Raw genomic sequence first — 12,025 nt, forward strand, 5'->3', positions numbered from 1 at the left:
CTAATACAATGTAATGTAGTTTTACCGTTTTATATATTTACTTTATATATTCCTACAATGTATTTCAGAATATTTTGAAAAGGTTTTGTGTTGCAAATTAAAGGACTTTCCAGACATCAAGTCCTGGACCAAATCCAGATTGATGAACTGTTCTGATCCGATGGACTTGTGTAAGTTTAAATTTTTATGTCTCTCTTTAATCACAACCTGAAAAACTAAAATAACCTCTGAATGATAATTATTAATGTATTTGATCATATTACCAGGAGCCTAAACTGGTTTTTGATGCTACATTCAATGTACTAGTTTTATGTTATTATAGTAAAATAAAGAATCTTTCCTGTTATAAATTATGTGATGTTTATAACTATTTACAAGGAAACATTTTCATTTAGAAGAAAAAGAGGTGCTGATGGAGAAGTTAATACTTTTTACTGCATATGTTTATGTGTGAATATGTCAGCATGTAGATACTAAAGGAAATATTTAACTTTTGACAAATGCAGAAGCAAATATAAAGTCTTAAAATAAAGAATAGCCATAATTTTCTGCTGTAGTCAGTCTTTTATTTTAGCTAAAGTTACAGAAAAACAAAAAAGAAGTGGTAACAACAGACAAAAAAAGCAAATAAAATTTAACGATCCTATGCCAAGCACAAAGGCAGTTGTGTAGTTTTATTACAATAGTTTGAAATATTTTTTCATTTCATAAAGTGAAAATATAAAAAATGAATGTCAAGTGTGAAATTAAAAATTCACCACAAGAGGCAAAATGACATACTGGAGTCAATGATGAAATACAGAAAGCATGTCAAGTTGTTTCTTGTCACCAACGAACTGACTTATTTAATTACACCTCCAATAATTTAATTACGTCACATTAAGTCCAAAACCTAACAATCCCACCCTACACTAGTTTGCAGATCTCAGCAGTTGCTCCATCTGACAGCCAGAGTCCAACGTAGAGCGGCTCGGTGAATCTGGTCTCGACTCTGTGGAGGAGCGTCATAGTTTCAGAGACAGAGTAGAAAGCCAGAATACCTGCTTTATAATCCAGGTACACTCCCACTCTGGAGGACCATGTGCCTGGGATGGGAGTTTTGTTCTTGTTGTGTCTGAATTCGCAACTGTTCTTAAAACAATCAAGACCCCAAGAGGTGCCGTTCTGTCCAAACATGCAGTCGCTAAAGGTCCCGGCTCTGCTGATGCCTTTGTAAGCCATCGCCACCATGACTCCTTTCCCAGTCCTCTCCACTTCCAGGTAGCAGCGGCCAGTAAGGCTCTGCTGACTCAGGACCTGCCAGGTGTAAATAAACCTGTCTGGGTGGTTGGGGTAATCCTGTTCTTCGCTTACAAATGTTACTTTTCTGTTCTCCTTAGTTAGCAACAGTTTGGGGAATGCAGTGTCTGGATTCAGTGTGACCTTGCAGGCATATTCTAGAAAGTTTGCTCTAGTTTTTAAAACATTTTCGTTGCCTCTTATAGGACTGATAGGTAAAACATCAAGTCTATCAATTGGTGGTATAACATCTGGATTTTCATGTCCCCTGTCAGGGAAGACGTTTCTGGTTGGTTCAGCCTTTTTGTCAGTGAAGTATTCACTGCTGGGTAAGTCTTCAGACTTTTGTCTGGGAAGTCTTAAATTACCACTGGGGTCAGGAAGTTTGGGTTTTATATAGCTGAAAGGAGTGTTACTATCAAGGTTCTGCAAGAGTTTGGCTTGCATAAACTGAGTGGTGGTCTGTCTTTGTGCTGGTTTGGAAATTCCTACAGTATTATAGAAATCAACTCTGGGCTTCCTGATCTTCTCTTCAGGCTTTTTTTCAGGCATATCAGGCAAAGCCGTAGAGCTAGTAACTGCAAGCAGAATCTTTTCACATTCTTCATCGAGAACCTTGTGCAGTCTCGTTCTGGCCTCTAAAACAGTGGCAGGAACTTGGTCAAAGTTTCGCTGGCGGTGGATCCCGATGCTTGGCTGTTCTCTAGATATACTCAGACGAGACAACGATGGATACTTCAGCAGAAAATGAGCATGGTCTTCTGTGCGGGACAGTTTGTCCAGTTCAATATCTTTCCTGTTCAACTCCAGAATCTCCTCCTCCACCTTATACCGAACTTTTCTGAAGAGACCCAGTTCAATGCTCTGTTGAGAATTTATCTTTTCCTTCATCAGAGAGAGTTTTTTCTCTATTACCTTAATGAGTTCTGTAAAAACCACTTCAGTAGTACGCAGTGCACTATCAGCAGCATGACTTACTGCATATTCCTCCTGTTGAATAGTCCTCACATCTTTCTTCTTCTCTACGATCCTCAGCTGCATCTTTTGCCGAACCACCCGAAGCTCCTTCTGCCTCTCCGTCCGTTCAGCAGACATGGAGACTTTGTTGTGGCCTTTGTGGCTGTCCTTGGAGCAGAGATAACAGATGCACCGTTGATCGGTCTGGCAGAACACCTTCATCACTTCTTGATGCACAGGACAGATGCTCTCCTCAAGACTTGCAGTTGGTTCCACCAACCTGTGTTTCCTTAAAGGAGGCACCTCATTGTGAGGCTGGAGATGTGTGGCGCAGTAGGAAGCCATACATTGCAGGCAGGACTTTACGGCTTTCACCTTCATCTCAGTGCAAAAATCACAAGCCACGTCTATAGATTCAGTATCGCGGTATATATCTGGAACCTCAGGTTGGACTTCACTCTTCGTCAGTTGTTCGACTACAAGTGCTATAATGTTGTTTTTTACCAAGGTAGGCCTCGATATGTAGATCTCACTGCATTGAGGGCAGTTGTAGATGCCTGACTGTGCTTCTTTGTCCAAACGTCTGTTGATGCAGATCATGCAGAAGTTGTGACCACAAGGTATGGTCACTGGATCCCTGAGTAGATTGGTGCAGAGAGAGCAGCAGAATTTCTCTCGCTCCAGTTGAATCCCTTGAGCCATAATTTTCTCTGTCGGACGCAGTTACCAGACAGTTTAGTGAGGAGAAATGACTAAAGCTGCTCTACTTCATCCGGATATATACAGCTGGGATGGCACTTCAAGCTCTGCCTCATTCCACAGGCAGGAGTGGCTTCAAGACAGAGTTTCTGTAAGGCTCGACTGTAAGAGTATGGGACTTTACCAGAACCAGTGGAAAATGCCAGTTATGTTGACAAGTGTCGTCTGATCCAAACAAAGAAACAATTATAAAGGAAAAAACTAGACGACTGTTGAGTGAAGCAGAATTATGAACATATGAGTGTGGAAGTGAGATAACGTTTATCTGGATTTTTCAACATTTTATAGAGATGTAAACATCAAGAGAATATTCTGTTTCATACAAACATGATACCAAGGAGATTTGGGAAGATGGTACGCAAATATATCATTATGGCCTCTAAGAACCCTTTGCTGCAACTGGCCAACTACAAACATCACAGCGATGACAATGGAGGTAGGTACAGTTCTTCCTGTAATCAGTTGTTGTTGATTCGTACTCCCGCTCTGACCATCTCTGTTGTTGTGATACTTCACCCGCCTTGCCTGCTGCTGGTGGTCAGAGGGCTTGGTGGAGATGGTACATGGCAGCTTCACGTCCGCCCCAGGGATGTGGCTACATTCCAGTAGGATTGTAGCTGGTGAACACAGCCCAGCAGCTATGTAGACATGGAATGTGCCAAGGACTGGAATTAGAGCAGGAAACCCGTGTAGGTTTCATGTCCTCTAAGATCATGGTACATGCAATTATAATATATTTTTAAACTCCCTGACAAAGAGAAAACCCACAACATCATGTTGGCTAAGCCTTCATAATCGCTCAAAGTGAAGCCGTCAATGACTCAAACTGTTCAAACTTCATTCCAATAAGTGGTTTGTTCATTCATATTCCTGTAAGGTAAGCTTGACTGCTTTATTGTAAAGTGTGGAGGAAATACTTCAACACTAAGCTATTTAAAAGCATCCGCTCCAAAATTCCCCAAACAGACTGCACTCAGTCACAAACAATATTTATTTTTATTTATGGTATTTTGTCTCAAAAAGACTGTGTAAAACATAGCACATGTTCTAAATGTTCATAAAAGGATGCAAGTTAAATCAATTGCGTCTATTATGCAGGTCATTTTGCTGATGCGATCCTGTTTGCGTCTTGTTTGTAGATCAAGTTTGCACGTGCTGTCAAGCTGCACCTGTTTTTATACTAGCAATCTTTTTAAAGATCAGGCCCCAAAAGTATTGAGCAGACAATTTTCTGGAGAAGGAAGGGAATGTCTGAGTGACTGTTACTGGAGGACAAGAAAATATTTTACATGCCTCCAAAGGAATGTGATACTCAGGTTCCTCGTGGCAGATAACCTGAAGGAGCCAAAAGTCAACAAATAACACATCAACTGTAATGTGCAAAAGTTTTGGGCCATCTTTAAAATATCAGAATCTTGGATTCTAACGTAAAAGATCGGTTTATAAATGTTCTGCCAGATAAAATTAATACTTAACAGTGTTTTTAATGTTACATATTTCTCTGTTATGATGAAGGATAAAACCAACTTGATACGTTTTAAAAGGTTTTTGTTTTGTTAATAGTTTAAGCCGACAGATATCAACTTCTGGAGTAAATCCAGGCTGATGATGAAACGTTTTTCTCTGATTAGTCCAGAATTTCACTTCAACTTGAGACGTGGCCTCAAGCTGGTTTTACATCCACATATATTTTCTTTAACTGCTTCAGAAGTGGGAATAGTGTCTCAATTTAAATCTAATTAGTTATATTTCAATGTCCTGAAACTAGTTTTTGATTTTATATGTTGGATTGCTTAGTTATGAACATTGAATGTATTAAAATAAAGTAGAAACTGTATTTTAAATATAAATTCACTGTGCAATAAGTTCAAAATTTAACACAATGTTTATTATTTAGAGATAAACAAATCTATTACTTACAAGGAAACATACGTTATTGTTTAGAAGACAAATAGTGCAGATAGAGAAATTAAGTTTTACTGCATAATTCAGTTCAGTTTGATGCTAGCTTGGTGTGTAAATCTGACATAGGCACCTAAACAGCCAAATAAAGGACTTGACTTTCAACAAAAACAATCAAGTGTTAAAAAAAACATTTTATTTTTTTTTTTTTTACTTTAAAGTCCTCTTGACACATGGCTTCCAATAAAAACCCAGAATCTTCTGGCTCCAGTACAGCTCCTCAGATTTGTTGCACAAATTCCTAACACAAATTGTCCAATTCATTCTCCCTCAAGACTTAGCTGGAGCTTTTGATCGTGATCCATCACTAGTGGTTACTATGAATGATGACAGACATATTCCACTTATCGGTCACACACCAGTGGCTCAGATGGTAAAAATCCCACCCTACACTAGTTTACAGATCTCAGCAGTTGCTCCATCTGAAAGCCAGAGTCCAACGTAGAGCGGCTCGGTGAATCTGGTCTCGACTCTGTGGAGGAGCGTCATAGTTTCAGAGACAGAGTAGAAAGCCAGAATACCTGCTTTATAATCCAGGTACACTCCCACTCTGGAGGACCATGTGCCTGGGATGGGAGTTTTGTTCTTGTTGTGTCTGAATTCGCAACTGTTCTTAAAACAATCAAGACCCCAAGAGGTGCCGTTCTGTCCAAACATGCAGTCGCTAAAGGTCCCGGCTCTGCTGATGCCTTTGTAAGCCATCGCCACCATGACTCCTTTCCCAGTCCTCTCCACTTCCAGGTAGCAGCGGCCAGTAAGGCTCTGCTGACTCAGGACCTGCCAGGTGTAAATAAACCTGTCTGGGTGGTTGGGGTAATCCTGTTCTTCGCTTACAAATGTTACTTTTCTGTTCTCCTTAGTTAGCAACAGTTTGGGGAATGCAGTGTCTGGATTCAGTGTGACCTTGCAGGCATATTCTAGAAAGTTTGCTCTAGTTTTTAAAACATTTTCGTTGCCTCTTATAGGACTGATAGGTAAAACATCAAGTCTATCAATTGGTGGTATAACATCAGGATTTTCATGTCCCCTGTCAGGGAAGACGTTTCTGGTTGGTTCAGCCTTTTTGTCAGTGAAGTATTCACTGCTGGGTAAGTCTTCAGACTTTTGTCTGGGAAGTCTTAAACTACCACTGGGGTCAGGAAGTTTGGGTTTTATATAGCTGAAAGGAGTGTTACTATCAAGGTTCTGCAAGAGTTTGGCTTGCATAAACTGAGTGGTGGTCTGTCTTTGTGCTGGTTTGGAAATTCCTACAGTATTATAGAAATCAACTCTGGGCTTCCTGATCTTCTCTTCAGGCTTTTTTTCAGGCATATCAGGCAAAGCCGTAGAGCTAGTAATTGCAAGCAGAATCTTTTCACATTCTTCATCGAGAACCTTGTGCAGTCTCGTTCTGGCCTCTAAAACAGTGGCAGGAACAAGGTCAAAGTTACGCTGGCGGTGGATCCCGATGCTTGGCTGTTCTCTAGATATACTCAGACGAGACAACGACGGATACTTCAGCAGAAAATGAGCATGGTCTTCTGTGCGGGACAGTTTGTCCAGTTCAATATCTTTCCTGTTCAACTCCAGAATCTCCTCCTCCACCTTATGCCGAACTTTTCTGAAGAGACCCAGTTCAATGCTCTGTTGAGAATTTATCTTTTCCTTCATCCGAGAGAGTTTTTTCTCTATTATCTCACTGAGTTCTGTAAAAACCACTTCAGTAGTACTCAGTGCACTATCAGCAGCATGACTTACTGCATCTTCCTCCTGCTGAATAGTCCTCACATCTTTCTTCTTCTCTACGATCCTCAGCTGCATCTTTTGCCGAACCACCCGAAGCTCCTCCTGCCTCTCCGTCCGTTCAGCAGACATGGAGACTTTGTTGTGGCCTTTGTGGCTGTCCTTGGAGCAGAGATAACAGATGCACCGCTGATCGGTCTGGCAGAACACCTTCATCACTTCTTGATGCACAGGACAGATGCTCTCCTCAAGACTTGCAGTTGGTTCCACCAACCTGTGTTTCCTTAAAGGAGGCACCTCATTGTGAGGCTGGAGATGTGTTACAGCTTTCACCTTCATCTCAGAGCAAAAATCCCAAGCCACGTCTATAGATTCAGTATCGCGGTATATATCTGGAACCTCAGGTTGGACTTCATTCTTCATCAACTCATCGATTACTAATGCTGTCATGCTGTTTTTAATCAGCATAGGCCTCGATATGAAGATCTCACTGCATTGAGGGCATATGTAGATGCCTGAACCTTCTTCATTGTCCAAGCGTTTGCTGATGCAGATCATGCAGAAGTTGTGACCACAAGGTATGGTCACTGGATCCCTGAGCAGGTTGGTGCAGAGACAGCAGCAGAATCTCTCTCGCTCCAGTTCAATCCCTTGAGCCATAATTTTCTCTGTAACTTACCAGACAGCTAAATGAGGAGAAATGACTGGAGTTGCTCGACCTCACCAGAACATATACAGCTGGGAAGAGGATGGTATTTCAAGCTTTGCCTCATTCCAGAGGCAGGAGCGGCTTCAAACAAGAAGGTCGATCCTCGTTCTTGTAAAGTTTAACTTTGTTAGTTTGGAACTTTACCAAAATAAAGTAAGAGGGAAGAGGAAAAATGCAAGTCATTCTGAGAAGTCATTGTTGTTGGATGAGATCAAATAAACAACTATAAAAAAACTCACAAGTACTTACCAGCTGTATGACTGCTGCGTAACCAACAGTGGTGTGCAATACTACCTAAAAGTTAGCTGAGCTAAGAAAACGCACAAAGATTTAAAAATTAAAAAATTAGCTCTGCTGTTAATGCATTTGCCAAAAGCGCAGAATTTGGAGGCGAGACCATATTTAGTCAAATTTTTTAATATTTTATAAAATTATTGTACACATTAAAAGTATATTCATCTTCAGAACAAATATATATACTTTTATATATATAGATGGTATATAAACATACTATTGTGGTCTTCAAGAACCAATTTGTGCAACGCACCTAAAACCTGAATGCAAGTTGATGGTTTTCACCCTTTTGGCATCTGGACCAAATAAAACTTTTAACAACCAAAATCTGTTGTTACACCTTGGCCTGGTTTTGGTGAAGTGAACAATTTACATATTTTGTCCAGAAATGAAATATTAGAAACATACACTGTGGCTGTTTAAAGGTGCAAAATGTTGGAGAATGGCATCGAGTGGCTGGTAAAACTGGTCCACACAGCTTAGCAGCTTTTACACATGGAATGTGCCAAGGACTGGGAATTAGAGCAGGAAACCAGTGAAGTGCTCACGTCCTCTCAGATCACAGTACATACAATTATAATATATTTTTAGACCTCACTCACAAAGAGAAAACCCACAATATCATACTGACCAAGGACAAACCAACTACTATCCTGCTTTTCTGTTTTCAGTAGCTCTCCACATTCAGTGTAACTTAGATTTTTGAAACACTATACCTCTTAAAACACAGATTACTTTGAGAAAATGGAGAATGGAAGAGACAAACTGTAGAGGGTTTCTAAAGAGAGGCCATAAGAAAGCCTTTGATCCACTTAACCATAAGAGCTTATTGCCAGTTTATCAAATTTCTGTTCTGAACCCAGATCATCCCCTTCACGGAGTTGCTGAGTGGGTCATTGGATTTGTTCACTGGACTGTTGCAGGATTATAAATGTGTCGGACGAGGCTTTTTTTCAGGACATCCTTTTTGCAAACCTAAGCTTTTTGGTGGAAAAGAAAGGTTTGCTATTTTGACCCATTAGGTTATCAACAATGGAGTGAAGTGTTGGTGATGATGTCTAGGAATAACATTAATAAAGTCCTCATTGTTGATACATTAGACTGTAGATACTGTAGCAGTTCAAACAGAACTTTTTATTGAAAAAGTTTTGAGTCAGCCCTCATTTCAATATTCTTTGGAGCTTTAAAATGAGTCTTGATCATTAATTAATTTTCCCAAGTCAAAAATCAAAGATGTAAACTTTTTAATCCTAAATTCAAGCACAATTTATACACACCACTCCTTTGATTCCTTTATTTGCCCATTTGGGATAATTTAAGTTTTATGAATCTTGACGATAATCTGTCTCGGTCCGTTGGTACCCAGAAGATAAAGGGCCTCAGGAGGAAGTTTGGCTGAAGGTTTTGGTTAGATGTGTGGTTTGTCCAATCATTGTAATGTTCTCTGAAGTAATGGAAACATCCCTCTGTGTTGTGTGGTTGTGTTCATGGAAGATGTTTGAGTCATCTGGCCCCTCAAAGCGAATTTGGGACCCCAACACGGTTTCAATGTGAATACCAGCCATTTTTTCCCTCCCACTCACCTCATTCCTGAACACAAAGCACTTCCTGAGATTCCCAAACTCGAAGACAACATGCACTCTTCTCTGACTCTGTATTTCCATGCACACAGACAGAGGAGACCGTTTTCCAGTAATAGCTCTGATGGTGCCACTGTGGCCTCAAACTTCAAACCACCTCGGCAGTAAAACGGACGTCTACATTCCTCATGGACTCAACAGCATCCATCTGTGGTTTATTAGAAAAACTAGTCAACTGGTGATGATTCATCAGCTTCAATAAACTTATGACAGCTTATAAGCACACACACACTGCTAATCTTCCTCATTATACCGATTCTGTTGGCGGCCATTTTGCCCTTTGACAATTCAAACTGTTGCACTTCTCATTTTTCTGGATCTCCCTCTTTGTGGGTACCAAGTGGTACCATCTACATACCAACCAGGCCTTAATTTGTACCAGTTTTGACAACAAACATTTGAAAGTAATTTTCTTTTATATACTCGTACTCTACTGGAAGTAAATGTGGTTGCACAAGTGCAATAAACAATTCCTACGAGGAAGAGGTTCTTAGAATTTGATGTGAGGTCCAAATTAGGGCTGCATGATATTGGGAAAAACTGATAAGAGATTTTTTTCTAATCCTCCGATATATATTGTGATATAATACAAAATAATGTCAAGGGGACCCCAACAGATTTACTTTCACAAGCTTTCGCTATGATGCTGCACTTGGTATAGATAAAACTTTATTAGAAATTGCTTTGGGTCTATTTCAAATGTAATGAACTCAGAGGTGGAAAAGAAAGGGAGAAAAATGGGAAACAGGTTTAAAGGGAAATAAAGGAGAGAACACAGAGTTCCTTTAAATCTGGACTAGAAAGTTACTACACTGACAAAACGTCTAATTATTATCAGTAAAATAAAGGAAAAAGGTAAAAATGTTGGTATTTGGGCCCTGATTCTCAAAAACCCCCCAAAAATTTCCCATGAATTTCCCAGAGTATTTAGTTCTAACCAATGTTTTCTTATTGCATAACTTCTGTGCATCACTTAAAGTAGTTGAGGCAGATTTAATTCCTCTGACTGTTCCTTCACAGAACAATCCAAGGAATCTGGACCAACTGGTTCTTTTGGGAAAACTTTGACCTGCTTTCCTGCGAGAATGACATCGTTCATTCTTGATAGTTAATAAAAAGGTCGTTCAGTGCCGCTGCATAATTGCAAAGTAAATATGAATGTAATCAACCAGCTGGATCAGTCACACAGAGTTGAGTCACATCCATCTGTGGTTTCATTCCTGGTAACTGCTGGTAGCTAGAACCAGTAAGAGTTTCCCAGTAGTCAACCAGTTATTACTGGTCTACAAACAACAGCAACCAGAAGGTAGGTCAAAATAAAAGATGGATAAACATGGAAATGGTAACAGGAATGATGTCACATGTAGAGCAAAGTCAAAGATTGAAGATTTGATCGTATAAATAGATTAACTTTGTTGTTTTCTTCCAACTAGTCAGTTCAGTTTGAATTCAGGTTTTTATCAAAGAAACTATTTTATTTTTTGCAGGACAAGAAAAACATTCAAGTTTGACAACCAAGATTGACGCGAGATCAACGTTTCGGCACAAATCATGGGAAGTAAGAAAAGGGTAATGTAGCACCCTCTGCTGGCCACTGCACTCAACTGTTTTTAAAGCTACACAAAAGATGATTTTTTAAATATTTACTACATTCAGCAGCAGCTGTTAGTAGGATAATATGATGAGTTTATTTACCCAGTAAAGGAGGAGCCAAGAATTAATCAGCAGGATTTTTAAAATTTTTGGCCAAATATCAGAAGGACTGATGATACAAAAGCTGAACGTTTTGGAAAGTGTGACTCCACATCCATAAGAACATCACTCTTCAACAAGATGGTGGCCGTTTCATGGCCTAAAAACTGCTTTCTACTAGAAGAAATTCTGGTCCAAATCCAAAAGCAGGAAGTGGACTACAGTGCAGGGCAGTCTGGGTAAATACAACCTGAACAAACATGTAAGAGAAATGATTTGCAATTTTTTTCTAACAAAAACCAAAAGAGAATCCTCCACCTGCTAAAATCTGACAGTACTTTTACTTTTGTTTACATTTGGTGAGGAAGAAAGTTGCATTCAGTTTTTTCTCTGGAGGGTTTTGTGTCGTTTCCTTCAGTGGTTCTTGGTGCAGCGCCCCCACAGGTGAGGAGGGGAACAGGTTGGTTTGACCCAATGAAGCAACAGAAATGTAACAAATGTTGCAATTTTGGCCCTCAATCTAACCAAATTTACCAGACTACTGTATAAAAACACTCAAACTTCTAAAACCCTCCAATGGGGCTATTTTTAAGAAAATCAGCAAAAAGCAGTTTTTAGGTTTAGGAGGACATTACTTTTTGACAGTGGATCGTGTTTGTTAGGATAGATTCTCTTCTAATAAAATAAATCATCATTAGATCTATAACTTCTACTTACTCAAGTTATTGTTCATTTTTCTGAAACATTCTGGTGTGACAAAATAAAGTTAACCTGTAGGTGTGCACAAACTTTTCACACTACACTTCATGTCCCATAAACGCCAAAAGAAACAACATTGGTGTCACCAACTGTAAGCTAGCACTGATAGAAACTTCATCAGCAACAGTAGTAGGCAACTGTTGCCATGGTTAGCAATTAAAGTGACTCATTAAATCATTTATCGTAATTTTCCACAGTTTTTAATCCGAACTTAAAGCACAGATCAGAAGATGAAGAGAGAAAGTTGTTTTAC

The 12,025-nt window shown here is 39.6% G+C and overlaps 3 protein-coding genes across 8 annotated transcripts in view; all 3 read right to left on the bottom strand.

The window, feature by feature from the left end:
• The window catches only part of LOC122841652 (disco-interacting protein 2 homolog C), a 154,213-nt gene that overhangs the window by 61,821 nt on the left and 80,367 nt on the right, over positions 1-12,025 (bottom strand). The window lies entirely within an intron of this gene.
• Positions 611-7,338, bottom strand: LOC122841655 (tripartite motif-containing protein 16-like). Its single transcript, XM_044135136.1, has 2 exons — positions 5,336-7,338; positions 611-898 (listed from the first exon to the last, which is right to left on the bottom strand). Exon 1 carries the CDS (start codon positions 7,336-7,338, stop codon positions 5,344-5,346), a length of 1,995 nt encoding a protein of 664 aa, XP_043991071.1. The 3' UTR covers positions 611-898; positions 5,336-5,343.
• Positions 896-2,961, bottom strand: LOC122841654 (tripartite motif-containing protein 16-like). The gene has a single exon (XM_044135135.1). The coding sequence runs from the start codon at positions 2,935-2,937 to the stop codon at positions 907-909; it is 2,031 nt and encodes a 676-aa protein (XP_043991070.1). The 5' UTR covers positions 2,938-2,961; the 3' UTR covers positions 896-906.

The sequence above is a fragment of the Gambusia affinis genome, linkage group LG12, assembly GCF_019740435.1.
Source record: "Gambusia affinis linkage group LG12, SWU_Gaff_1.0, whole genome shotgun sequence".
Classification (NCBI taxonomy): domain Eukaryota; kingdom Metazoa; phylum Chordata; class Actinopteri; order Cyprinodontiformes; family Poeciliidae; genus Gambusia; species Gambusia affinis.

Excerpts from the sequence above, each read along its gene's own strand:
- LOC122841654 (XM_044135135.1), bottom strand. The coding sequence starts at position 2,937 with ATGGCTCAAGGGATTCAACTGGAGCGAGAGAAATTCTGCTGCTCTCTC.
- LOC122841655 (XM_044135136.1), bottom strand. The coding sequence starts at position 7,338 with ATGGCTCAAGGGATTGAACTGGAGCGAGAGAGATTCTGCTGCTGTCTC.